The sequence below is a fragment of the Heteronotia binoei genome, chromosome 5 (genome assembly GCF_032191835.1).
Source record: "Heteronotia binoei isolate CCM8104 ecotype False Entrance Well chromosome 5, APGP_CSIRO_Hbin_v1, whole genome shotgun sequence".
Classification (NCBI taxonomy): Eukaryota; Metazoa; Chordata; class Lepidosauria; order Squamata; family Gekkonidae; genus Heteronotia; species Heteronotia binoei.
The window spans coordinates 40,719,127-40,744,353 of NC_083227.1; the positions used below are offsets into that span (position 1 = coordinate 40,719,127).

General features: G+C 45.9%; 1 protein-coding gene across 1 annotated transcript in view; it reads left to right on the top strand.

Moving 5' to 3' along the window:
- The window catches only part of LOC132571980 (uncharacterized), a 42,888-nt gene extending 20,313 nt beyond the window's left edge, over positions 1–22,575 (top strand). Inside the window, exons 9-18 of the mRNA XM_060238773.1 lie at positions 3–1,106; positions 2,748–2,894; positions 6,170–7,203; positions 12,428–12,523; positions 13,316–13,546; positions 14,091–14,207; positions 15,452–15,474; positions 16,000–16,109; positions 20,228–20,284; positions 20,905–22,575. Coding sequence (XP_060094756.1) covers positions 3–1,106; positions 2,748–2,894; positions 6,170–7,203; positions 12,428–12,523; positions 13,316–13,546; positions 14,091–14,207; positions 15,452–15,474; positions 16,000–16,109; positions 20,228–20,284; positions 20,905–21,485 — 3,500 coding nt within the window. The 3' untranslated portion in view covers positions 21,486–22,575. The remainder of the gene's footprint in view (positions 1–2; positions 1,107–2,747; positions 2,895–6,169; positions 7,204–12,427; positions 12,524–13,315; positions 13,547–14,090; positions 14,208–15,451; positions 15,475–15,999; positions 16,110–20,227; positions 20,285–20,904) is intronic.
- Positions 22,576–25,227: the final 2,652 nt, after the last annotated feature.

Here is a 25,227-nt window from a genome sequence, read left to right on the forward strand (position 1 = left end):
AGATCTCCATACAGACGTCACTACACACCTTCGAGATCCCCTTCGGTTGAATACCATCGTCATTGAGAATACCTTCGGTACCGATCGATACCAAGAGGCGGAACCTCGGTACCGTGACGATTCTTCTCAACCACACCAGTCGCACCAGGACCCAACAAATATGTCACCGACTCCTTCAACATCGACTTCGAAACAACCTGCTCAACGACTGAGTCAACCCAAGACCAAGCCTCTGCCTACAGTACCGATACTACCCACACCACCTGACGCCCCAGAAGAGGAGTCTGAAGCTGAAACCTCTGAATCATCGCATTCAGTCTCCTCCCCAGCATCACCAGCGGAACTGTCTCCTTCAGAAGGAGCAAAATCTTATTTGGACTTAATTTCCAATATGGCCACCACACTCAATATCAAGCTAACAACTGATCTTCCAAAAATATCCGATGTGGTCCATGACTTGGTTCACGCCCATCTACTTGCAGGATCTTCTTTACCTATGTTACCAGTCCATCTAGAAGCCCTGAAGGAAGCCTGGGACAAGCCAGCCTCCATTCCTCCGATATCCAAACGCGTAGAATCACTATACAAGATTCATGCACCAGAATCCAAGTTTCTGTTTAACCATCCTGCTCCAAATTCAATGATCGTGTATTCGTCATCAAAGTCTAAGCAAATGCGTCATCCTGTACCACCAGAAAAAGAAGGAAGAAAGCTGGATACACTAGACAGGAAGCTCTATTCTATCTCTACAGCCACAGCCAAAGCCAAAATAAATAATTATCTAGTTTATTTTGCTGCCTGCTCCTATAACATCTCCTCACAACTGAGTAATCTAGTAACATCCTTACCAGAAGCTTCCCAGAAACAAGCCTCTAAGCTCCTACTAGAGTTTAATCATCTAAGCAAACAGCAAATCAACACCGTAAGACAAGCTGTCGGCTGCTCCTCAACGTCGATGGCTGCCTCCGTTGCATTACTCAGGCATGCTTGGCTACGCTCATCTTCCCTCCAACCAGACATAAAATTCAAAATTGAAGACCTTCCTTTTGATGGACAAGGCTTATTTAATGCAACCACTGATGACATCTTGACCACAGTGGACGATAGTAGGAAGAGAGCCAAGAGATTAGGAGTTAACCAGCAACAATCTCAAACTAATAGACAAAGACCATGGAAGACACCGTTTTACAAACGCCCTCGCTCTCCCAGACAAACTGACTACTGGAAGCGTAAGGTCCCACCGGCTAAGCAGCCATTCCACCAACGCCAACGGCCTCAACCAACCAAGAAGACTGCCACGGCTACAAAGCAGTCTCTTTGACTTGTTCATCCTGCCGCCACCACTAATACACCATTACCACCCAACTGCATCCAGACTTCTTCCCTTTACCCCATGTGGAAGTCAATAACAACAGACTCATGGGTTCTAACAATTGTCCACAGGGGCTATTCCATAGATTTCGCTTCACCCCCGAAGAGCCATCACTTCATACCTACCCCATCCTCCCTATCTCTCCAAGAAGAAATTGCCGCTTTGCTGGCCAAAGCGGCCATAGAGCCAGTTCCACCTCAATACCACCACACAAGATTCTACTCCCGATACTTTCTAGTTCCATAAAGAGATGGAGGGCAGCACCCGATATTGGATCTTCACGAACTCAACAGACACATCCAATACAAAAAATTCCGCATGATCACCCCGCAGTCCATCCTCCCTCTCATTCCCAAAAACGCTTGGATGGCACTCATCGACCTCCAGGATGCATATTTCCATCTTACGATCAACCGTTGCCACAGAAGACTCCTGAGGTTTGCTGTCGGGAACGATCACTATCAGTTCCAAGCACTCCCTTTTGGCCTATTCACAGCACCAAGAATTTTCATGAAGTGCATGGCAGTGGTAGCGGCATCCCTTCATCAACAGAGGATTGCAATTTATCCGTATATAGACGACTGGCTCGTAGTGTGTCATTCAAAAGAACAACTAAAACGGAATATTTCAACACTTCTGGAACTCTTGTCATCTCTGGGTCTACAAGTCAACCACCAGAAATCCAATCTCGCTCCAACACAAGATATTCAATTTATAGGAGCACGTCTATCGACTGTAGATCACAAGGCCTACCTGCCAGTGGACAGAATCACCAATATTCAAACTTTGGCCAACACTATAATATCTCAACCAACCCAGACAGCCCTCACCTTCCAACACATGCTGGGTTTGATGGCAGCCACAACCTTGGTCCTCTCTCATGCAAGACTTTGCATGAGACCCCTACAACTGTGGTTCGTTCGATCGTTCCATCCTCATCGTCAGTCTCAGCGAACCCTACTGACAGTCCCACGTCACATTTTGCCAGCTATGGAGTGGTGGACAATACAGAATCATCTCCTCATAGGGATGCCATTCCTAAGACAACCTCCATCAGCCATCGCCACCACGGATGCCTCGAGATGGGGTTGGGGAGCCCATTTCGACACATTAACAGTGCAAGGACAATGGACAGCATACGAGAAATCTCTCCACATCAACTGCCTGGAACTTCTAGCAGTCCACAGAGCACTCAAGTCCTTCCTACCATCACTTCACGGTCGTCACATTCAAGTGACATCAGACAATGTGGCAACTGTGTTCTATATCATCCGACAAGGAGGGACTGCATCCACCTGTCTCTGCAAAAGAGCCCTAGCCCTTTGGTATTGGAGCATTGCACACAACATATATCTAACAGCTGTGCACTTACCAGGGGTCCAGAACATCCAAGCAGACATCCTAAGTCGACAATTCGTCAACGATCACGAGTGGACACTCAAGAAGTCATACTTCCAACCAGTCTTCAAAAAATTTGGAGTCCCCCTTATCGATGTGTTTGCCTCTCCAGACAATGCCCAATGTACCCAATTCTATATGCGAGGCCCCCCTTCGATCCACTCTGCGGGGGATGCTTTTCTCCAACAATGGGACGGACCACTTCATTTTCTGTTCCCGCCCATTCCACTAATAACAAAGACGCTCCAAAAGATCCAACTGGATCAGACCAATTGCATACTAGTCACACCCTGGTGACCCCGTCAACCTTGGTTTACCACCCTTCTTCTCCTCTCCAACAGCGTATTCCACTGCTTCCCTCAAGCTCGGGATCTCCTTTCACAACAGAATGGCAAGGTCCTACATCATGACCCAGGTCGCCTACGGCTGACCGCATGGAGGATCAGTTTTTAGACTTTCCTGCGGAAGTTAGACACGTCCTGTTGAATGCCAGAAAACCATCGACTAGGAAGTCTTTCGCCCTGAAGTGGAAGCGGTTCACTGACTATGCTACTCATCACAATTTCCATCCTGCATCATCTTCTATAGCTCAAATCCTGTCATACACCCTTTCCCTCTCCGAATCCGGTCTTACCTATTCATCGCTGAAAGTGCACTTAGCAGCCATTTTGGCTTTCCATCCGCATATAGAAGGATGCACAATATTCTCCCATCCTGCTGCGAAATCATTTCTCAACGGCATTCTACATCTCCGGCCACCAACCTGTCAATTACACCCCACTTGGAGTTTATCCTTAGTTCTAAGCCAACTAATGAAACCTCCCTTTGAACCAATGGCATCTATCCCACTACATCTCTTATCGTGGAAAACAGCATTACTAGTGGCACTTACATCCAGCAAAAGAGCCAGTGATATATGTGCCTTTTGAGCAGACCTTCCTTACACTGTCTTCCACCATGACAGGGTGGTTCTACGACCTGACCCTGCTTTTCTCCTGAAGGTTGTGTCACCCTTCTATTTAGGGAAACCGACTACGTTATCGTCCTTTTTTCAAAACCCTACCGACAAGGGCCAAAGAACCTTACACAATCTTGATGTACGTCGAGCCCTTGCTTACTATATAGACAGGACGGGTTCTTTTCGTAAAGACTCAAGACTTTTCGTAGCTTACGGAACCCATAAAAAAGGGCAAAGAATTTCTACCCAGAGACTCTCTAAGTGGCTGTTGGCTGTCATTGCACTATGCTATCAACTGGCTAAGCAACCTGCCCCAGAACATCTACGAGTCCATTCCACAAGAGCTCTTTCTACGTCCTCTGCCTTCTCCAGAGGCGTGCCTATAGAAGACATCTATGCTGCTGCAGTTTGGTCTTCTACATCAACGTTCGCCACGCACTATGCAACAGATGTTCGTGCACGGCGAGATTCGTCCTTTGGACAGGCTGTACTCCGCTCTATCTTTGATTGAAGCCTAGTCTCTCCACCGGTAAGTGCAATTATATTGTGTTATCTGGATGTTCTTGACTGATATGCATGTTTAACCTCTGAAGTTTCTTTTCAGAACCAGCACCCACCTGCGTGCAGTTCAGCTTATCAGTCACCCATGTGTGGGATTGCACAGAGACCACGAAGAAGATAAACAGGTTGCTTACCTGTAACTGATAATCTTCGAGTGGTCATCTGTGCAGTCACACACGCCCGCCCAGCCATCCCCGCTGCTGGTTTCTTTAAGTTAGTCTACACTTATACTACTACTGTACAGCGGCTTGAAAGAAACTGGGTGGATGGAGCGCCTTCCCCTCGCTCCAGGCATGTGCAGTGGATGCCTGCTCCCCAGAGCGGGAGGGAATGCGCACCAAAATAAATGCCTAGGCTAGCTTTGAATTCTCCAAGGTCGGGTTCGTCCCAGCGGGAAAACCCATGTGTGTGACTGCACAGATGACCACTCAAAGATCATCAGTTACAGGTAAGCAACCTGGTTTTTTTGCTCACAAGACTCTGCAGCATAGAGGGAACATTGGTTGGCACTACGGATGATCTTGGTGCAGTCATTCTCTTTCAGCTGAGCATACTTTATAGGGTAGTTGTGCACAAAATACATGTCACCCTGATTCCCCCCCTTGGAGGCAAGATAAAAAGAAAGTAGATGCAAGGCAGTGTAATTCTAAACAGATATCTATATCTATCAAATTTAGAACAGGGGTGGCCAAACTGGCTCGGGAGCCACATGTGGCTCTTTCACACATATTGTGTTGTTCTTGAAGTCCCCACTGCCCTATCAGCTGGCTAGGAGAAGGCATTTTTCTCTTTTAAATCACTTCTCCAAGTCAAGCCAGCCGGTGGTTTGGAGAATGCATTTAAAGTAAAAGTTACTTTCTTCCCATGTCCCCCTCCATCCCCCATCTATTTGCATGTCTGCCTTGCGGCTCTCATACATCTAATGTTTATTGCATGTGGCTCTTATGTCAAGCAAGTTTGGCCATCCCTGGTTTAGAACTACACTACCTTGCATCTACAAGAGAGGAACACGCACATATAAATCGAATAAAATAAATAAATGGAACAAGAAAGAACAAGAGTAACAGAAGGCCCAATCTCAAGCTGCTGCAAGGTTGTATCTGTAGCAATCAAATGTATGAAACCCCCTGCTGCACCGACCTCAGTGTGACATTCGGCTGCTGTCAGCATTTAGTGGAGCTGTATTGTGGGTATGACACGTGGAAAGGCTACAGTGTCCTTGAAGCTTTCAGCCGCTTTTAAAATTAACGCCTTGAATTAGAAGTTCACAGAAATTTACAAACACCTCAGAAAGCAAACATACAGATTTCCTGAGAGTCCTTCCATAGCCACCTCTTCCCGGACCCAAACTCAAAACAATGTAAAAGGCAGGGCTTTTTTTGGTAGAAAAAGCCCAGCAGGAACTCATTTGCATCTTAGTCCACACCCTGATGTGACCATAGTTTTGCACATGGCTTTTGTAGAAAAAGTCCAGCAGGAACTCATTTGCGTATTAGGCCACACCCCCTGTCACCAAGCCAGGCGCAACTGCGTTCCAGTGTGTTCCTGCTAAAAAAAAAGCCCTGGTAAAAGGTATATATTTCACTTATTGCTTATAGCAACAGAACATACTATTTAGGCCACCTGTTGTGAAAAAATACAATAATTAAGTTATTTATAGGACAAATAATCGAAGGTTTAACATTTCCCGCCTCGGCACCCTTAGCATGCGCCCGTCCCCTCAGTCATGCCCGCTTCATGAAGCGTGAAGACTGTCCCCCACCCCCGACTACAGATTGCACATGCGCATACTCCCTCCCTCTCTCCGTTTCCTTCTTGCTCCGGCGCAGCACCTCAAGGGTTACAATAACGTTCCCGTCTTTCCCCTCGCTTCCGCTTAGCGTCCTCTCGCCCTGCCCCTCTTCGAACTCTGTCCAGCCAATGGAGGCGCTCGGCGTCAAGGTTCCGCTTGCGTCTTAGGCCTGCCCGGGTTCCAGACGCGCGGTCTGAGGGCGGCTGCAGCGGTCGCGGCACCATGAGCGGGATGACGGCCGAGCAGCTTCTGCAGCAGCGGCTCCTCCGCAGCCGCCTGCGGGCCTCGGCGCAGCACTTGGGGGGCGGCCCGCCGCCTCAACCGTTGCTGCCGCCGCTCTCCCCCCCTTCCCCTCCCGACTCCCCTCCTCCGGGGACGACGCCGGCCGAAATCCCCGCCGGGCCGCGCTACCCCAGCGAGACGTGGTGCTCTCTGTGCCGCGTGTATTGCCCGGAGCCCGTGTGCCTGCCTTGCGGCCACAACTTCTGCACGGGCTGCATCGGGCAGCGTCTCGGCGAGCCCAAGCTCAACATCTCCTGCCTGGAGTGCGGCGCCACCGCCCGCAAGCGCAACCTCCGGCCGATCAAGCCGCCGCCGTTGCTGGGCAGCCTCGCGGTGGACAGACCCAAGCGGCCCAGGCTGGACTCGACGGGAGGAGTCGGAGGACTCGCCGCCCCGACGCCGCCAGTAGTGCCGCCGCCGCCGATAGCGCCGCCAGCAGCAAGCGCAGCAGCACCGGCAACAGCAGCAGCAGCAGCAGCACCGCCGGCAGCAACGACAACCGCAGCCGCGCCGCCGCCACAGCAGCAGCAACAGCAGCCTCCCCCGCTGCTGTCCTTAGCCCCGACCCCGCCCACGCCTCCAACGCCGAAGGCCCCCTCGCCGCCTCCCTCTCCAGCACCAGCGGCTGTGAAAAGGGCACCAGCGCCTCTTCCGTCGCCGCCGACGTCGACGGGAGGAGCGGGCGATGCGAGCGGAGGGCGGCTGTGCGACAAGCACCGGGAGGTGCTCCAGTTTTTCTGCGAGGAGGATCAAGCTCCGATCTGCGCCCATTGCGACAGGTCCCAGGAACACCGAGCCCACACCATCTTCCACGTCGAAAGAGCAGCCCGAGACTACAGGGTAAGGAGGTCTGCCCAGGGTTTATGCCGTGAAAACGTTGTGAGAGCAACCTCACCCCAGAGTCGAAAACAATTGGTGCTTGCACAGGGGACTACCTTTACCTTTTTATTTTGTTATTGCTTATTTAGAATACTTTCCCTATTCCTTTTCTAAGGAGCTTGGGGTGGGTGGTCTTTTTTTTGCACAACAACCCGGTGAGGTAGGTTTGACAGAAGGAAAACTGGAGCACCTCCCGGAGCTTGTCGCTGGGGCCTGTGTTGGGTATTGTGCTGTTTGGCTTGTCCGCACAGGGCAATCTAGGAAATGAAAAATTATTACAGTACAGCATCCAGTGATGAGTAGTGGATCCATTTTATATCTCCTTGGCCCAAAAGAGGCAGTGTAGCCAAGAGCTTAGAATCCAGTTTCACACCCCACCACCACCTTCCAGTCTTCTCTGGTCCAAACGAAATAGCTGGCATTAGGCAAATCATTCTGTTTTAGCCCAGTCATCTGTATTAATATCAGATTTTAGAAGGTGTTGTGAGTGTTACTAATGTGTAAAGCACCCTCTTTGCATATTAGGGCTTCATATTGACAGTGAGGAAGCAAGAAAACACAATCTGTTTCTTGGATGTTTACTTACACATGGCACCAGAGGTACCTTTGAGCCTTCCTCACTTTATGTGAGTGTATTTGTCTGAACAGTCACGGATGGTAAAAAAAAGTGTGGTTTTGAATGTATGGGTTCATCGGAGGACAAATGCAGGAAGTACTTCATTGTCTGTGTATCTGTCATGTTGATTATGGATTGATCTGTTTCCTGCAAACCAATGTTTTATGCAATAAATGTAACTTTCTACCTGGATGGGTGAAGTCGAACACAACAGTTGTATGATTCAGTGTGAAAAAATATCAAGCAGTGGTTGTTGATTTCAGCATGTTTAACTTTCAAATGAATGTGATAAAAGATCAGGGTGGCAATGTGACAGTGCCATCTAGAAATGTAAAATTTCTGGAAATGTTGAAACAATAGGAGGGGAAACACTTTTCTTTTTTCTGGTAAAAATAGAATTCTAGGGGAAAATGTAATATATGCAATACTTTCCCTATCAAACTTGAATTTATCATATTACATACAATCACAGAATATTAGACCACCAGCATATTTGGATAGCCGATTAAACTTTATAACACTGAAAACATTGAACTCTTTGATAATGTAATGTCGTTACACATTGCATATTGTTGCCTGTATTGTTTACACTTCAACAAAAAACACTGAAAATATTTTAGCTACCGTTCAGTTTCCCAGTGTTTCTGGGGGGGGGGTTTGGGAGGGGGGAGAATGTCAAGGAGGAGCTTCCCGCACTAGTCTTTCACATCTCTAAATTCTAAGTAGAGGTTAGTGTACTTAGAAGGGTGTAATTCTGTTTAGAATTTCACTCTCAGTTGTGGATAGTTGTGGCATTGCCTTTCAAGTTTGTTTGTGCTTCTCTCCCATTTTTCCTCTAACATGGAACTCAAGGAGGTATAGATGAGCTCCCAGGAGGTCCCCCTTGTAGGCTCTGAATAGGATCCGTGCATTGATTCAATAAAGTAGCTGTATTGTGTACACTTAGATCAGCGGTGGGCAGTCTTTTTGGCCCAGGTACCAGAACTCCACAGTGTCTACCTGTGAAGTTGTTAACATGCCAGCAAATAAAAGATTGGGGAGACAAGGGTTGAACTTGGCTGGGCAAATGGGAAGGTAGCCACATCGCAGTGGTACAACCCTTTGGCAGAGGACTGCTTCTGCGTGCCAAAAGAAATGGTCCAGCATGCTGACCTTCAGCATCTGTGTGGGTTGCGGGTGGTTGTCTGCCCCTTGTCAACCACCCTCTGCATTCTGAGACATGTGTTTAAGTAATTGTCTTATAACTAGTATGTTCAAGCTTATCTACTCCACAAGCCATGTCTAGGAGGATACTTTAAGGAATATTCCAGAACCCCTAGTGCAGAAGTTATAACTGTACTTTCAGACAATAGTGCAGCAGTAGAATAGCTTGAGCAGTAGAAATACAGAGTAGTAAACAAAGTAGGGAAGTATTTTTTTTATTGCTGAAGTTGGTATTGTTTGTTGACCTCGGTGTAAACACGCACTAAAAGAAACCCCTCCTCTGAGTTTGGCTTTCACTGAATAAAGAATACCCGAGCACTGTTTACATGAGCTGTTTCGGGTTATTTTCTTTCAAGTAGACTGTTTTGGCCTCACAATAGCACTCTGGTTGCTCTTACATCTCGGGTGAATATGGAATTAAATTTAGTTCTCGCTAGGCTTTTCTTGGGATATGGGTCAAAAGGCAGTTGCTTATGTACATTGTTGACTGAAGATGTGCCTTCCATTCTTCCCAGGAAAGGACAAGTATTGTAAGATGAGGAGAAAGAAATGGGAGGTTGGCTGTGCAGTCTAAATTCTACATGTTGCCAGACCAATGAAAAATACTGCAAGGGTTTAGGTTTGAGACTTGGATTGCAGCACCAGGCACCCAGCAACTTGTAAAGGAATCTTAAATTGATGTATATGCACTAACTAGCAAAAGGCCAGAAGTACGGTAGTTGTAATACATTTCTCTTTAACCAATCCCTTTTGCATTTAGCAAGCTATCATATTACCTAGTCTCCCACTCTTATTTTTTTCTGAATCTGGCTGTGGCTACAACTGCTTATCAGAAACTGAAGACTTCTGGGTAGCACTCCCTTTCACAGTTTAGTATTCCTATACACAACCCCCAAAGCCTAGATAAACAAGTCATAAAACTACCAAGAACTATACTTTTAAAAAGCCCTCTTTCTAGCCCTGTTCTAAATTCTTTACATTTATTTACATTCTTTACATTTATTTCCAAAAGCTCTTCTTTTTCTTTTCACATAAAATTCTATACCATTAGTCTTTCATTCTTCTAACTTGGATTATAAATATTTGGATTCTTCTTACAAGAGAATAAGGTGCTTTGCTTGCCTGGATAAAGTTGATAATGACAGTTTGATCACAATTTTCTTAGTGTCTCTCCTAGTGAGATGGACTAGACAGAAGGCTAGTGAACTATCTTGTTGCTACAAGGGATTCAGGTGATCCAATTAATGTTGCATAACTTGTGATTTACTAATAGCTGTTGTTTCTGAAGGTAGAGCAGCCAGTGTGTTTCCAGTAGCTTCTGATGCTACCTGGATATCACCTTTGGACTCTCTGTCCCATTTTTGCAGACTTGAGATTTCCATCATGCATAGCAATATTTTTCTCTTCTTTCAATTGCCTCCCTCCTCTCTTTTTGTTGTGTTTTAAAATCTCTTGCTCTTTTAACTTGCTTGTTTTTCAAGGAGCTCAGGAAGTGTGAATGTTTCCTACTTTGTCTTTTACATTTCCAACAAACCTGTGAGGCAGAGAGGAAGTGGCTGGTCCAAGATCACCCAGTGAGTTTTATAACCATATGGTGATTTGAATTCAGGTATCCCCTGTCCAAGACTGATGTCCTAGACTCCTAACCACTACATCACATGTAGATAGATCCAGATAGGCAGCCATGTTGGTCTGAAGCAATAGAATAAAATAGGCGGCCAGTAGCACCTTTAAGACCAACAAAGTTTTATTCAGAATGTAAGTTTCATATGCATGCATACTTCTTCAGAGAAGGAGAGCTGAGCTATATATAGTGGATGGGCAGTGGTTTAGAATGCAAAATGGTACAAAGTTAAAATCCAGTGGCAAAATAGTCACATCAAATGGTTTTTCATCCAGCCAGAACAGAGTTCAGATGATTTTGAAAACTTGCTCATTGTTTTATGGTGTTAATCCTAATAAAGGTATTGTCCTACTGATCCTTTCAAGCAAGTTCCAGTTATTTGAGCCACCTGAGTTTGATACCTCTTCCTCCCTCCTCTGTTATTTATCAGATTGAGCAAAGAGGAGACATCATTCCAGTCAGTCTGCTCCTGCCTCAAATTCGACTCATATTGCCACAAGTTATTCCATCACCTTCTCACTTTTTCCAGCCAGCTGGAAAACAGACACAGCCTTTTTGTAATTCCTTCTCCAGTTGTTTTGTTGCAACAAAATTGTATGCCTCTTAATCAGGGCTTTTTTTGTAGCAGGGACTCCTTTACATATTAGGCTACATCCCCGTGATGTAGCCAATCCTCCAAAGGCTTACAGGGCTCTTTGTACAGAGCCTACTGTATGCTCCAGGATGATTGGTTACATCAGGGGTGTGTGGCCTAATATGCAAAGGAGTTCCTGCTACAAAAAAAGCCCTGCTTAATAAACATAATGCTACAGGCACCAACTATATCCATCTAGCCTATTCAGGTCCTGCAGGGAGAATAGTAGATTGCCTTAAAATAAAAAGAATACAGGCCTGAACGCTGAGCCATTGGTTGAACTTGTGGCTTTCCCTCTCTGTTTCTAATGCCTGAAAACCAAGAACTGCCATTGCATAGCGGTTTGTTGCACCCTGACATTCATGTGATCTCTGTAAAAGATACGTGTATTTCTTGTACCACTGATCACAAGGAATAGATATGTGCAGTTTAGTAATGGAGGAACATGGTCTTTAGAATCTCAAATTCTTTTCTTTTCTTTTTTTAACAAAGCAAATTTCTAATTTGTACAGCTAGAGGCGTGGTCATTAAGGCCCTGACTTTTTAGAGGTGACCAGCTAAAAACAAAATGCAGTTTTGAAACTGCATAGTTTGCTTGCTAACAGTCCATATCCTGTCACTCTGTAGCCCTTTCTTCAAATTGAGTGGCTGTTCCTCTGACAGAAGAGTCACTGATACTGGATGAAGGGTTTAAATGTTGCCGAGCAAAGTGGAGTGCCAGCCTGTTATCTGTTCATTGAGTTTCATAATTTCATTAAATCAGGATTTTTAGAAATGGGAAATTTTCTGTGTATCGTTCCTTGCACATGTCTGAAGAGGTAAATAAAGAAATGTACCTGAATCTTGTATTTTCCACTTCCAAAGTGCTGTCCTCCATTGTGAAACATGTTCCTCCAGTACTAGGCACTCTCCACTTATTCTAGATCAGTAAAGAGAAAGTGCCCAATGCCAGAAGGAAATACTCTGTGGTGGGGGGACTGTGCTGCATAAGCAGAAGAAAGGCCTAGGATAGGCTGTGATCAATTTTTCTTTTGGTCTCTAGTGCTTTTTGTGCTTTTGAACTAATTCTCCTTCTTCCATCCATCTGAAGCCATTTTTGTTTGCTCAGGAGCAGGTTCAGACACAACTAGAGAATCTGAAGCAGGAGAAGAACTCACTGTGGAATCAGAAGCTGAGTGAAGAGAAGAAAATCCAGGAGTACCTGGTAAGTGCTGGATGCCATTCATTCATCAGGAACTGGGGCAAGAGGGTTTCCCCTTCTCAACAAAGGCTCTCACTCTTGCCACCTCCACTTACCCAGTGGGAAGAGTGTTCAAATGGACAGTGTAAGTTCAAGCTGTTAAGGTGGTCAGGCAAAGAGAAAAACCACTGTCCTACCTGTAAACTTCTATTTTGGAAATTCAAAGTGTTTGAGCTCTGATGTGAAACAGTACTACTTGACTCAATGTATTGTGTGTGAAGGAAATACACATTTGTGCATGCTGCTTTATCTTTCTAACAGCATGTTGTTTGTCCATCTAGCGAACAGTTGAAATGAATATTCTGATCACTTCCTGCACTGTGGCTGGAGATTGCACATAGGAAGAGTGGGATGTTGGTCCCAGAAAGCAGCCCACAAGGAGGCACTCTGTTTTCTGACTCTGATTTTCTTCCAGGCAGGCTAGCCACTTTGCTAGGTCCAGGGGATGAAGATGCTAGCTAACCTTAGAATTGTGCTGTGCAGTGGCTAGGATAAAGGGGAGGGAGGCAATGCAGACTTACTCTTATGTTTGCATCTAAATGGGTCCCTTCTCCAGCTCATCTTGATTCTACTTTCCTTTTCGAAGTCTACTCTGGTTGTATGCTTTCTGTCTCTGTGCTGTCACTTTAAAGTCTCATGATACAGACATCCCTGTCTCAGCTACTGTGCTCTTCAGATTGCAACAATGTCCTTTCTCATGTGCATAAAAGGGTTCTCTGACTCCCTCCTTGCCTCTTGCCTGCAATTGTTATACAGGAAAAGGCCCAGACTGAGAGACAGGAGATCGTATCTGAATTCGAGCGCCTGCACCAGTTTCTGAAAGATCAGGAGCAACAGCTCCTAACTCGTCTGGAAGAATTAGATAAAGAGATAGAGAAGCGAAAAGAAGAAAGTGTCGCCAGGTTCTCAGAAGAGCTTTCCCGTCTTGGTGAACTGATCACTGAGATGGAGGTGAAAAGTAAGCAGCCAGCAAGTGAATTTTTGCAGGTGAGACTTGCTATAAGTGCATCTCTTCGTTTCCTCAGCGTGGTAGTGGGTTATGGGCTCCAGGCCATGGAGCTCCAGAAAGCCCTCAGGTATTTGACAATTGGGGCTGATAGTCCTTTGCCAACACGCTTGATTGGACAAGGCCCTAAGCTTAGCCCTTTTCCCCACTGGAACTGGTAAAACAGTCATTCTGTGTGCAGTATGCTGGCAGGAAGCAGCTGTCCTGGGGGCACCGGTGCCATGGGCTGTAGGCTGGCATCTGTGCACCCTCCCCTCCCCAGTCAACTATTCATTATGCTCAGCTGCTGACTTTGGCCCTGCAGGCTGTGAGGCACTCTGAGTCTGTCCAGTGGTATGGGGGCTCCATAGCCTAGAGTCTTCTCTGCCCAGGGGGCAAAACAGTTCCATGCCAAAAAACAAAATCCTCTGCAGCTGAGCCTGTCCTTTTGTAACTTGCCCTTGGAGTCGTGCAAGGGACGGCTGGAAGTCTGTGGCTCCTCCCGTTGCAGAACGCTATGACACCATAGCACTCTGCTGTTGGCAGATGTACTTCCAGGTCCTTCAGCCTGACCTGAAGGCTGTTGAGAAGCTGGCCTGGATGATCCCATTCCTTCAGGTTCATGCCGGGACGCGTCGGGTATGGCTGCCGGGCAGACCTCTAGTACGTACAGTCCTGTTAATCTGGGTATTGTTTTTTTCCTCTTAAGGGTGCTTTTGGGTACTCAGGGCGCTGCTGTGGTTCTGGGGCTGGATTTGGCAACTCATCCTTTTTAAAGATCAGTATTTGGAAGAAAGCTTGATGAGTGCATGCTTTGAAGGAAAAGTAAAGTAGCTTTGTGTGTGTGTGTGTGGCAAACTAATGGGGTGAGGGAGGATTTTTTAAGGAAAGCGAAAAAGGGGTGTTTGTGGGGTGTCTGTTCCCGCAAAAAAAGCCTGCATTTTCTGGGATCTCCTTAGGGTCCTCCTGTGGTCCACTCCGTGGTGAACATCATTTCTAACTGTTCCAAGGATGTACGGCTGGTTTGTTTGTTTCTTTAAAAAACCAAAACAAAAAACCAAAAAACCCTCGAGCAGCAGCTCCTGCACACTTGATCTCTTGGCACAGAATCTTTTTAAAAATTATTTTGCAACCAGTTCTCTGATCACAAGCAACAAGGACACAAGATTTTAGGTAACCTGTGACATGCAGAGAGCCTTTTTGAGGCCCTACGGGTGATGGTGAAGAGACACAGTGTTCCTGGGAATGGGGAGTGGGGGGCCTCCTCCTGGGCCCCGGGCTCTTGGAAGCAGGCCGCGTTTGCCTCTGGGCTGAAGGAAGGCGCGCCTGCTCCTTGGCTGTGAAGCGGTGTGCCTACTGGACATCTTGCTTAGTGTCCACGTGCAGGTGGCACAGTCAAGCGCAAGAGCTGGTGGCTCCAGACAAGAGTGTGGCCGGTGGGCAGGCCCCGGAGGAGGGGGGCTCAGAACCAGCCTGTTCATTGGTGGGAATGGTGGGAGGACCTGCCTGGAGAGGAGAAGGCTGCTAAAAAGAGCTAGGGGCAGCCCTTCTTCTCAGAGAAACAGTTGCACCGCCAGGGAGACCACCGTGGCCAGAAGGCTCCCGTGTGTAACCGGAGCACCCCCCAACTCTTGTCTTGGAGCGAACACCCAGATGTTCCACCTCTAGGATGACAGGTAAGAGCCTAAGGGTGACTGGGGGGGCAGGTGATTCCACCCCTGCCTGTTAAGCACCAGAGGCTAAAATGAAGCTTCCGCCTTTCACACCTTGTTGATTGCGCTCTCTGAGTCCTCTGCAGCCTGCCCTGGGGGCGTGGAGGCATGCTCCCCTATAGCCTGTGAAACATGCCTCTTGCAAAGCATTATGGGACTCAGCTGTGTTTTTCCTTCTCTCTTTTTCTCTTTTAGGACATCAAAAAACTCATGAGCAGGTATGTGGTGCCCCCCACTCACTCACCATTTATATTCTTTGTACTGTGGTTGTCATGGTTTGCAGGTGTAGAGAAGTTGGGGCCTTGTCTTGCTCATGATGATATGTTCTACCAAAGTAGAACATATGGAGAACCTTACTTCTCAACATTAGCATACTATCAAATCAGCCTTCTGAAGGGTTGCTTCCAGAATTGCAAAAAGGGATGCCAATCCCTCTTGGAGGAACAAATGCAGCCAAATGGCTTGTTGAGTGAAACTGCCTCTGCTGCAGCCAGGGCTGGCCCAAAAGTGGGTTGATGCCAGAGGCAGAAAATCCAAAATGGCAGCTCCCCCCCCCCCATTATTTATTTACACAGTCCACCAATGTAAATAACATGACAACAAACACGCTGCGCCACAGTGTGTCTTTTTCTATTGGGCTTGTGGGGATGTTCGCAACAGACTGATCCATAAGCAAAATGTATCTGTCCCTCTCTGAGAGTTTCTCGAAACTCCTAAGGGGTGTGTGTTTTTCTCTTTGGCAGGTGTGCAACAGGGCAGTTTCAGTTTCCTGAAGAAGCCTCTCTGGAAGAGAGACTGGGTGATTTCTCTCGGAAAAGCACGGCTCTGAAAAAAACTTTGGATAGATTTCAAGGTACCAAAAGGGAAACACTGGTTTGCTCCTGTTTGAGAATAAGGCATATGCAAGCAAAACTGGGCAAATAGCTTTTGAAAAGAGCTTAGCCACGTGTACTGAAATCTAACCCTAAGAAAGAAAAGTCCTTGTGCTACCTGCACAACATAAATGGGGCAGGCTGTGATGAATTGCATGGGAAAGGAAGTTCCTGGGGCATTCTCTGTTAATTGGACTCTTTCTTTAATTCTTCATACCCCACCTTTCTCCCCCATGGAAGACCAAAGCAGCTCATATTGTTCTCTTTCTTCCATTTTATCCTCACAATAACTCTGTGAGGTAGGCTAGGCCAAGAGGGTGTGATTGGACCGAGGTCACCCAGTGAGCTTCCATGGTATGAGCGGGGATTTTGTCCCAGTGGTCCATGCCGAAAACGAAAAACAATTACTAAAAAGGCTTAACTTGAACTCAATGGGTTTATTTTGAAGCCTAGAAATCCCACGCACTTGAAAATAAATGCAATTTAGTGAAGAAGAGCAAAAAGGATAAAGAATTATGGTTTTTTTGGGGGGGAAACCACTTGTGCCCCCCCCCAAAAAAAACAAACACCAGGTTGATTCCTGGATACAGGAATGTGGTTACTAGGAGGCATGCACACTACATGAGTATTGAAAAGATAAGCTTGCATGAAATCATTTGCTGAGTGCAGAGTTCTAACTTCAGGAGAAGTGCAGTATGATGGAAGGAATAGGCTATACGTAACTGGGAACATTTATCAGAAAAGCCAGTAATAAAATGGGCATCATAAGCCATCCTTGGTTAAAGCAAAATTTCCTACATTTATTCCAAGGATGAAGCCACCTTTACTTTCACAATACAAGAACTCGTTCTCACAATACAAGAACTCGTGGGCATTCGATGAAATTGCTGAGCAGACAGGTTAAGACGGATAAAAGGAAGTACTTCTTCACCCAAAGGGTGATTAACATGTGGAATTCACTGCCACAGGAGGTGGTGGCGGCCACAAGTATAGCCACCTTCAAGAGGGGTTTAGATAAAAATATGGAGCACAGGTCCATCAGTGGCTATTAGCCACAGTGTATGTGTGTATATAACATTTTTTGCCACTGTGTGACACAGAGTGTTGGACTTGATGGGCCGTTGGCCTGATCCAACATGGCTTCTCTTATGTTCTTATGTTTTTTGGAGGCTCTGGGACTAAACAGCCTAAAAGAACATTCAGCTCATGCTTTCGTCTCACTTGCTAGGTCTCCACTCCATGTTTTGGACTCTTACCTTCATCAACAGTAGTAATGAAGTGATACCCAAATCCTCTGATAGGAAAGAAGAGTGTAGGTGTAGCTTTCCACACTACTTAATGACTTGCTACCCAGTCTCTTTTTAAGGACTCAACGTCTGTGTACTCATAACATCCTCCGTGTTGTCCCAAAGTGTCCTCTGGGTTGGATCCAGATAGCTTTTAAAATTGCTTTCACCCACTTGTGTTTACTGCTAGTAACATCCAATGTAGCATTTGTATGTGCATGTCTCATGGACCCACCCCCCACACATGGCCTTTTTAAAGGGATCATGGGGGACTCACCAACACATATACTGGCTGGATCCAACCCTGCTGTGGATCCAACCTTCACTGTGGAAGACGAGAACTTTTTGCCCGCCCCAGAACCACTAATTTTGGAAGGGGTGTTGAAAGACCTGAGTCAGATTGAGGTGACAAAAGAGGAGGTCCTACAACTGATAGACAAATTAAAAACTAATAAGTCACCGGGTCCGGATGGCATACATCCGAGAGTTCTGAAAGAACTCAAAGTTGAACTTGTGGATCTTCTAAAAAAAATCTGTAATCTTTCATTGAAATCTGCCTCCGTTCCTGAGGACTGGAAGGTAGCAAATGTCACCCCCATCTTTAAAAAAGGTTCCAGAGGAGATCCGGGAAATTACAGGCCAGTCAGTCTGACTTCAATACCGGGAAAGTTGGTAGAAACCATTATCAAGGACAGAATGAGTAGGCACATTGATGAACACGGGTTATTGAGGAAGACTCAGCATGGGTTCTGCAAGGGAAGATCTTGCCTCACTAACCTGTTACATTTCTTTGAGGGGGTGAACAAACATGTGGACAAAGGCGACCCGATAGATGTTGTTTACCTTGACTTCCAGAAGGCTTTTGATAAAGTTCCTCATCAAAGGCTCCTTAGAAAACTTGAGAGTCATGGAGTAAAAGGACAGGTCCTCTTGTGGATCAAAAACTGGCTTAGTAATAGGAAGCAGAGAGTCAGTATACATGGGCAGTCTTCGCAGTGGAGGACGGTAAGCAGTGGGGTGCCGCAGGGCTCGGTACTGGGTCCCATGCTCTTTAACTTGTTCATAAATGATTTAGAGTTGGGAGTGAGCAGTGAAGTGGCCAAGTTTGCGGATGACACTAAATTGTTCAGGGTGGTGAGAACCAGAGAGGATTGTGAGGAACTCCAAAGGGATCTGTTGAGGCTGGGTGAGTGGGCGTCAACGTGGCAGATGCGGTTCAATGTGGCCAAGTGCAAAGTAATGCACATTGGGGCCAAGAATCCCAGCTACAAATACAAGTTGATGGGGTGTGAACTGGCAGAGACTGACCAAGAGAGAGATCTTGGGGTCGTGGTAGATAACTCACTGAAAATGTCAAGACACTGTGCATCTGCAATAAAAAAGGCCAACGCCATGCTGGGAATTATTAGGAAGGGGATTGAAAACAAATCAGCCAGTATCATAATGCCCCTGTATAAATCGATGGTGCGGTCTCATTTGGAGTACTGTGTGCAGTTCTGGTCGCCGCACCTCAAAAAGTATATTATAGCATTGGAGAAAGTCCAGAGAAGGGCAACTAGAATGATTAAAGGGCTGGAGCACTTTCCCTATGAAGAAAGGTTGAAACGCTTGGGACTCTTTAGCTTGGAGAAACGTCGACTGCGGGGTGACATGATAGAGGTTTACAAGATAATGCATGGGATGGAGAAAGTAGAGAAAGAAGTACTTTTCTCCCTTTCTCACAATACAAGAACTCGTGGGCATTCGATGAAATTGCTGAGCAGAAAGGTTAAAACGGATAAAAGGAAGTACTTCTTCACCCAAAGGGTGATTAACATGTGGAATTCACTGCCACAGGAGGTGGTGGTGGCCACAAGTATAGCCACCTTCAAGAGGGGTTTAGATAAAAATATGGAGCACAGGTCCATCAGTGGCTATTAGCCACAGTGTATGTGTGTATATAACATTTTTTGCCACTGTGTGACACAGAGTGTTGGACTTGATGGGCCGTTGGCCTGATCCAACATGGCTTCTCTTATGTTCTTATGTTCTGCTGTTTTTACCCATGTAGCTTGACTTGCTTCCTTGGAACCATTGCAGTTGTGCCACATCTGATTTGTTAAGCTTCTGACTGTTGCTTGTGTCAGCCTGATATCCAGGCCATGTTTTGCTTTTTACACCTTTCAGCATGCTTTCGGTTCTTTGGCTACCATGTTTCTGTACAAGAGTATCAGCAACAGGATACTATGCATATGGTTCTGGAGTGTCCCACTTATGTATAGGGCTTTGTCCGTGCAGTTCAAGTGCAGACAGCATGTATTCTGAGAGATCCAGAGTGTTTATGCTTTACATGCACTCTTGGCAGCTTGTCTTTCGACATGCTTTTAATAGAATGTCAGGTCAGCAGCACCTATCTCTTTGCCATGGCTGGCTGGTTTCTTTTGCTGTTGCTTCATGAAAATACATGGAAAATCTTAGTGATTTGATATGCAGTGGCCCCAACACAATATACTTTGGAGGTGGGGCCCGTTCCAGACTTCCATGGAGGCTTACTTATAAACATCCATTTTTAAAAGGGTTTGGGGTGGAGGAAATCCCAGTATTGGCTTTTTGAATTCCATTACCAGGATATTTTGATTTGGGGAACGTTGCATAATGTCAGTAATGGTCTTGATGTTCATCAGTACTTCTGAGCCATTTCTGGCAGAAAAGCCTACACAGTTAAGATTTTTTCATTAAATCCACTTTGTTGCTTGGCACTTGATTTGGGTCAAGTTCAAGAGTTTTTTTGGCTTCTCCTGGCAGGACTCACGTTTATTTCTCTGTTTCTCTAGATCATGTGATTGCTGCTGTGGAGAAAGCAGAGATTGCAAAAACTGTGAATGATAAAGGTGGGTTTTTGTGCTGTTGTTTCTCTTGGATTTGCAAGCATTGCTGTGTTGAGCTTATGGTTTAATTTTATAAACACATATAATGTGTTGTTGAGACTAAAGATTGGATTCTGAGGTGCTCTAATGATGATGGTATAGTTATTCCTCCAAAAGGGTGGTTTTCTGTCTGCAAAGGAGGGGAGTGAGCTTTTGCACCTCCTGGTGCAAATTTCCATTTTGTTCCTTCCATTGTTCCATTGGATCCACTGACTTGGAGGGACACACTTAGGAGGCTGCAGAGAGGGAGGAGGCTATGAGGTTACCTTCCTCTAGCACAACACTACTGATACTGCATAGGATTCAAGCAGATTTTGTAAAGGCTAGGATGACCTCATATAGCATCTAACACTGTTCATTATTAATCTAGTGCAGATACAACTGTGTCAGGAGAGTGTGAATTCTTCACGAACAGTGCTTACAGTTTCAGTCCCCCCCGCCTCCTTTAACTATGAGGGCTCGAAATTGCTTCCAGTAATTTATATCAAAGTTAAAAGTTGATTGTACATACATTGCACGCCTGGAATGTGATTGAGCAATCCCCCTACCCTGGGTTAACTGACTGTTCTTTTTGCTTGCAACAGATGTGACTCTTAATCCAGATGTTTCAAGTGCTCTTCTGTTTTTGGACCAAAGAAGCATGGGATATGAAGGGCCCCATCACAAGCTTCCTGCTTTACAATACACCCCTGACACCCCGAAGAGATTGGATTCCAGGGCTTTGGTTCTGGGCTGTGATGGTTTCACCTCTGGGAGATATTTTTGGGAGTTAGAAGTGGGTGATGGGGACTTCTGGGCTGTAGGGGTCACCCGAGATCCCTTGGGAAAGAAGGGGATGATGAACTGTAGCCCAGAGGAGGGGATTTGGGCCGTGGGGCTGTGGAAGGGCCAACACTGGGCGCTCACATCACCCGTGACTGCCCTATCCTTGCGCAGCCACCCCAAGAGAATCAGAGTGTCCCTGGATTATGTAGGGGAGTGTGTGACTTTTACCGATGGTGACACAGAAGACCTGATTTTCACATTCCCACCAGCCTCTTTTAATGGGACGCGTACCCATCCTTTACTGTGGGTGGTGGGGTTCCCAGCTCAGACTGTGTTTCTGAGACGTATGGGGGTGAAATATCCAACTGGAGTTCACGAAATGGACATCTTGAGTCCATAACGTATTTCTTAAAAAAATTCTTTCCATGGGTCCAGTCTAGGAAATGAATCTCCGTCCTGCCAAAGTACAGAAGTGAGCAGTTTGGGAGTCAGATATTGGAAAGTTTTGTTTTGTTTTTTAAACCTTTGCCCGATGTGTTGAAGAACATAATGAAGGAGGCAGAACTGCCATCCTTGCCACCCTAAGGCCTTATGAGGTTGCCATCAGGCAACCACACAAGAACTGGGAAGGCTAGATTTTAAGTCTTTTCAATGTAATAAACACTGTTAGAACATCTATCTTTATTAAAAGGGATCGTTATCCCTTTCTGGTAGTTGGCTAAAACTTTTTTCTTTGGTTTGGAAAAAAATATGGCTATTAAAATTTTAATCTGCATTTTTGATCAGCTTGATTCTTTTTAATGATTGCATGCATTTGAGCTTTAATACCTTGAGGTTTACAGTGCATTAAGAAGAATGTCCCCCAGGTTGGCACTTAATGAAGAAAGCCTTCAGAGAAATAAAGCCTTCTGAGAAAGCACCACTAGCACAGAGGTGATCATCCCAGGTCAAAAAGTTTCCCAGATATTCTGAGTATGGTCATTCTTGTCTGTGCGTATCTTCCCTTGCCAGTCACTAGGGCTTACACAGCTTCATCTCCTCACCTGCACTGGTCCATTCTAAAGTCCCGAAGTTCATTTTTCCTTTGCGTTGGTGCTGGAGATGGAAGGGGCTGAGCCACAGACTTCAAGAAGCAGGTGTTCAAGGAAACCTGATGAGTCCTTGAAGATAAAAGAAAAAAAAGGAGACTCAGACAATGTCAACAAGCCTGTGTGAAGAACCCTCTGAAGAAATAGCTGGGATGGCTACTCACTGCAGGAACTGTGTATGACTCTTCTAAATGTGAAGTCTCCCCTACCTTTCCTGAGTACCGTCCTTTTAAGAATGTGTTGTGGGTGCTTTGCTGGATGTTGCATGTTAATTAGCGTGACTGCGAGTGAGTGTCTCAAGAGTGCCATGCCTCTTTTTTTGTATATTACTTACAACACAAATCCTGCCTTTAATAAAGTTGCCTTTCCGCTAACAGGAAAGTATGTAAAATGATCCAAAAATAGAATGTGTATGTGATGACTGTTAGTAAACTAGTGGCTTTTGTTAAATTAACTGAGGGCTATTTGCAGGAAGGAGACATGCCCTATGGGTGGTGCCCATACCTTGTTGAAAACACACTCGCCACTCACTTCAGCTGTCCTTTTCTGCCCCTTTTATGCTTGGATCCACTGGAACATTTCCATAGAGAGTAGGAAGTCTGCTCATGGAATGTGATTTCCTTGCCTTTTGCTTTTCTGCTACGGACCAAAATGATCCCTTTTTTTGGATGTCCCCTGTTATCTCGAGAGAAGCATTTGGACTGGAGCAGCATGAGGGGAGGGGAGTCGCATTCCATTGGATCAAAGGCAAACTGTCTTGAGCCACCAGGTAAAGAGAGTGAATGGGAAACTAAATTGGAATGGAAGTGATAGTTTTGTGGGAGATAGGCGCACTCACTCAGCATTGAGCTAAATGGATGGGTGACTAAACACCCCTAGTGAGCCCACAGTGTTTTGGTACTGCTTAGCCATGCAGTGAAACTGTTCACACCTGTGCAGGGTGAGGGAGCACCCAGTAAACGTGGCTTGTTACTATGACCAAAGAGGAAGTGTAAGTTTGTATACCCACTTTTCTCTACCTCAGGGAGTCTCAAAGTAGTTTACAATCACCTCCCCTTACTCTCCTCACAAGACGGTACCTTGTGTGAGGTAAGTGGGGCTGAGAGAGTTCTGAGAGAGCTGTGACTTGTCCATGGTTACCCAGCTGGCTTCATGCAGAGGAGCAGGGAAATCAAACACAGTTCTCTGGATTACACTCTTAAGCACTACACCATGTTGGCTCTTCCAATGCAGACAAGTAACTGATTCAGCACCTCAGTAATTTACAGTGTCTCTTTCACAGGCATAGATGACAGGACACTAGCAAAAAAAAAAAAAGTCCCGTTATTGAATGCCCATTTCCCAGTACCACAGTTGTAAACTGCCTTGAGGTCTCTTAAGAGGCAGTACTTACAACATCTGAATAAATTATTGAAAGTTTAGGACACAAGAAGCTGTCTGATACTGAATCAGACCATTGGTCCATCACAGTCAGTACTGTCTATTCAGACTGGCAGTGGTTCTCAGCAAGTTTCAGAGAGAGGTCTTTTATACCACCTACGTCAGATTCTTTTAACAGGAGATTGAACTTGGGACCTGCATGCCAAGCAGATGCTCCGTCACAATTCACAACCCCTCCCAGTAAGAGAACTACTTATTTGCCTTTCAGATAAAGCTGCAGCCAGCCCAACAAAGGGTCTTTCAGTAAGGGCTTTCTTATTCCTTCTGCTGTGGACATTTCAAGGAGACACTGTCCATACTCTGGGAGATCAAGGTCTGCCTGGCTAATGTTGCTCAGCTGAGGGAGGAACTGGAGACAGACTTCTGTCCAGAATGTGGAGAAAAAAATCCCTGAAGAGAAAATATTCCAAAGAAAAATGGAAGGTGTTTTAGAAGTAGCCTAACTGATGAAGCTTCTATCACTCTTTTTGGGGCTTAGGTGGTTTTTCCAAACACGGACAGCTTCCCAGCAAAGGCTTATTATCTGGGAGTTTGTGGAATACAAAACTGGCTGAACCAGGCAGAGACCAGTGGGCAGTCATAGGTGTAATGTGATTGCAAGGCCAGTAAGGTGGGGAGAAGTGTTGGACCTCAAGTTTAGACAATTTTGGCCCTGACCTGAATAGCCCAGGCAAGCCCAATCTTGAAAGCTAAGCAGGGCCAACCCTGGAAAGTACTTAGAGGGGGAGACTTTGGAATACCAGGGCCAGGTTGCAGATGCAGGCAATAGCAACCCACCTCTGAAAAACATCCAGACCCCAGTAGGAAGTGCCAGTCACCATGACTTCCAGGCACGCAAGCACATACAAAAAAAGAGCCAAAATTAATTTTGTTTTGATGTTTGATGAGTTTTGCAGGTTGTTTCTATTTGCATCCTACGGCATCATTAATACATTAAATTTGTATTGTGGCTAAGGGCCTGAAAAGCTGGAATAGTCCTGGGCCTTTGGACAGCAGAGGGCCTGGATGATTGCAGGCTTGTGATCACATTTAAATGCCTCCCCTTTGTACAAAAAAAAGTAAGGAATAGTTGAAAGCAGGAACCTAGGGGAGTAGAGCAAACGAGTTCTGTAGCAGGGAAATGGCTAAGCTAGATTCTTCTACTTGCAAGAATATTCATGTAGGGAGCACTGAAAAAATGCTCCCCCAGGGTTTCGAACTCCCAGTTGGGAGATTTCAGGATGGAAAGTGGGGGGGGGGCAGGGGACCCCAATGGAGGCCACCTCCCCAACCTGCCAGATTCTGACGTCTGTGGCCTGGAGGTCAGTTGTAATACAGAGATCTCCAGGCCCAACCTGGAAGTTGGCAACCTTATATGCTCTAAACCTGACAATTTGGCTTTAAAATTGGGTTTGGAACATGGCTGAAGATTGTGCTCTAAGTACAACTAAAAAGGCTTGTGTCTGTTTTCAATCTATGTTCAACTGTAGAAAAGACTGGGTCGTTGCATATTTTGAAAGAACTGGCATTTCTCCAAAGGCGTGTCTGACAATCTTAGAAAAACTTCCCGTTTGTCGGAAATTTTTTGCAACTTAGGGAAACGAAACTTATCCACTTGATACTGCGTGGACAGCC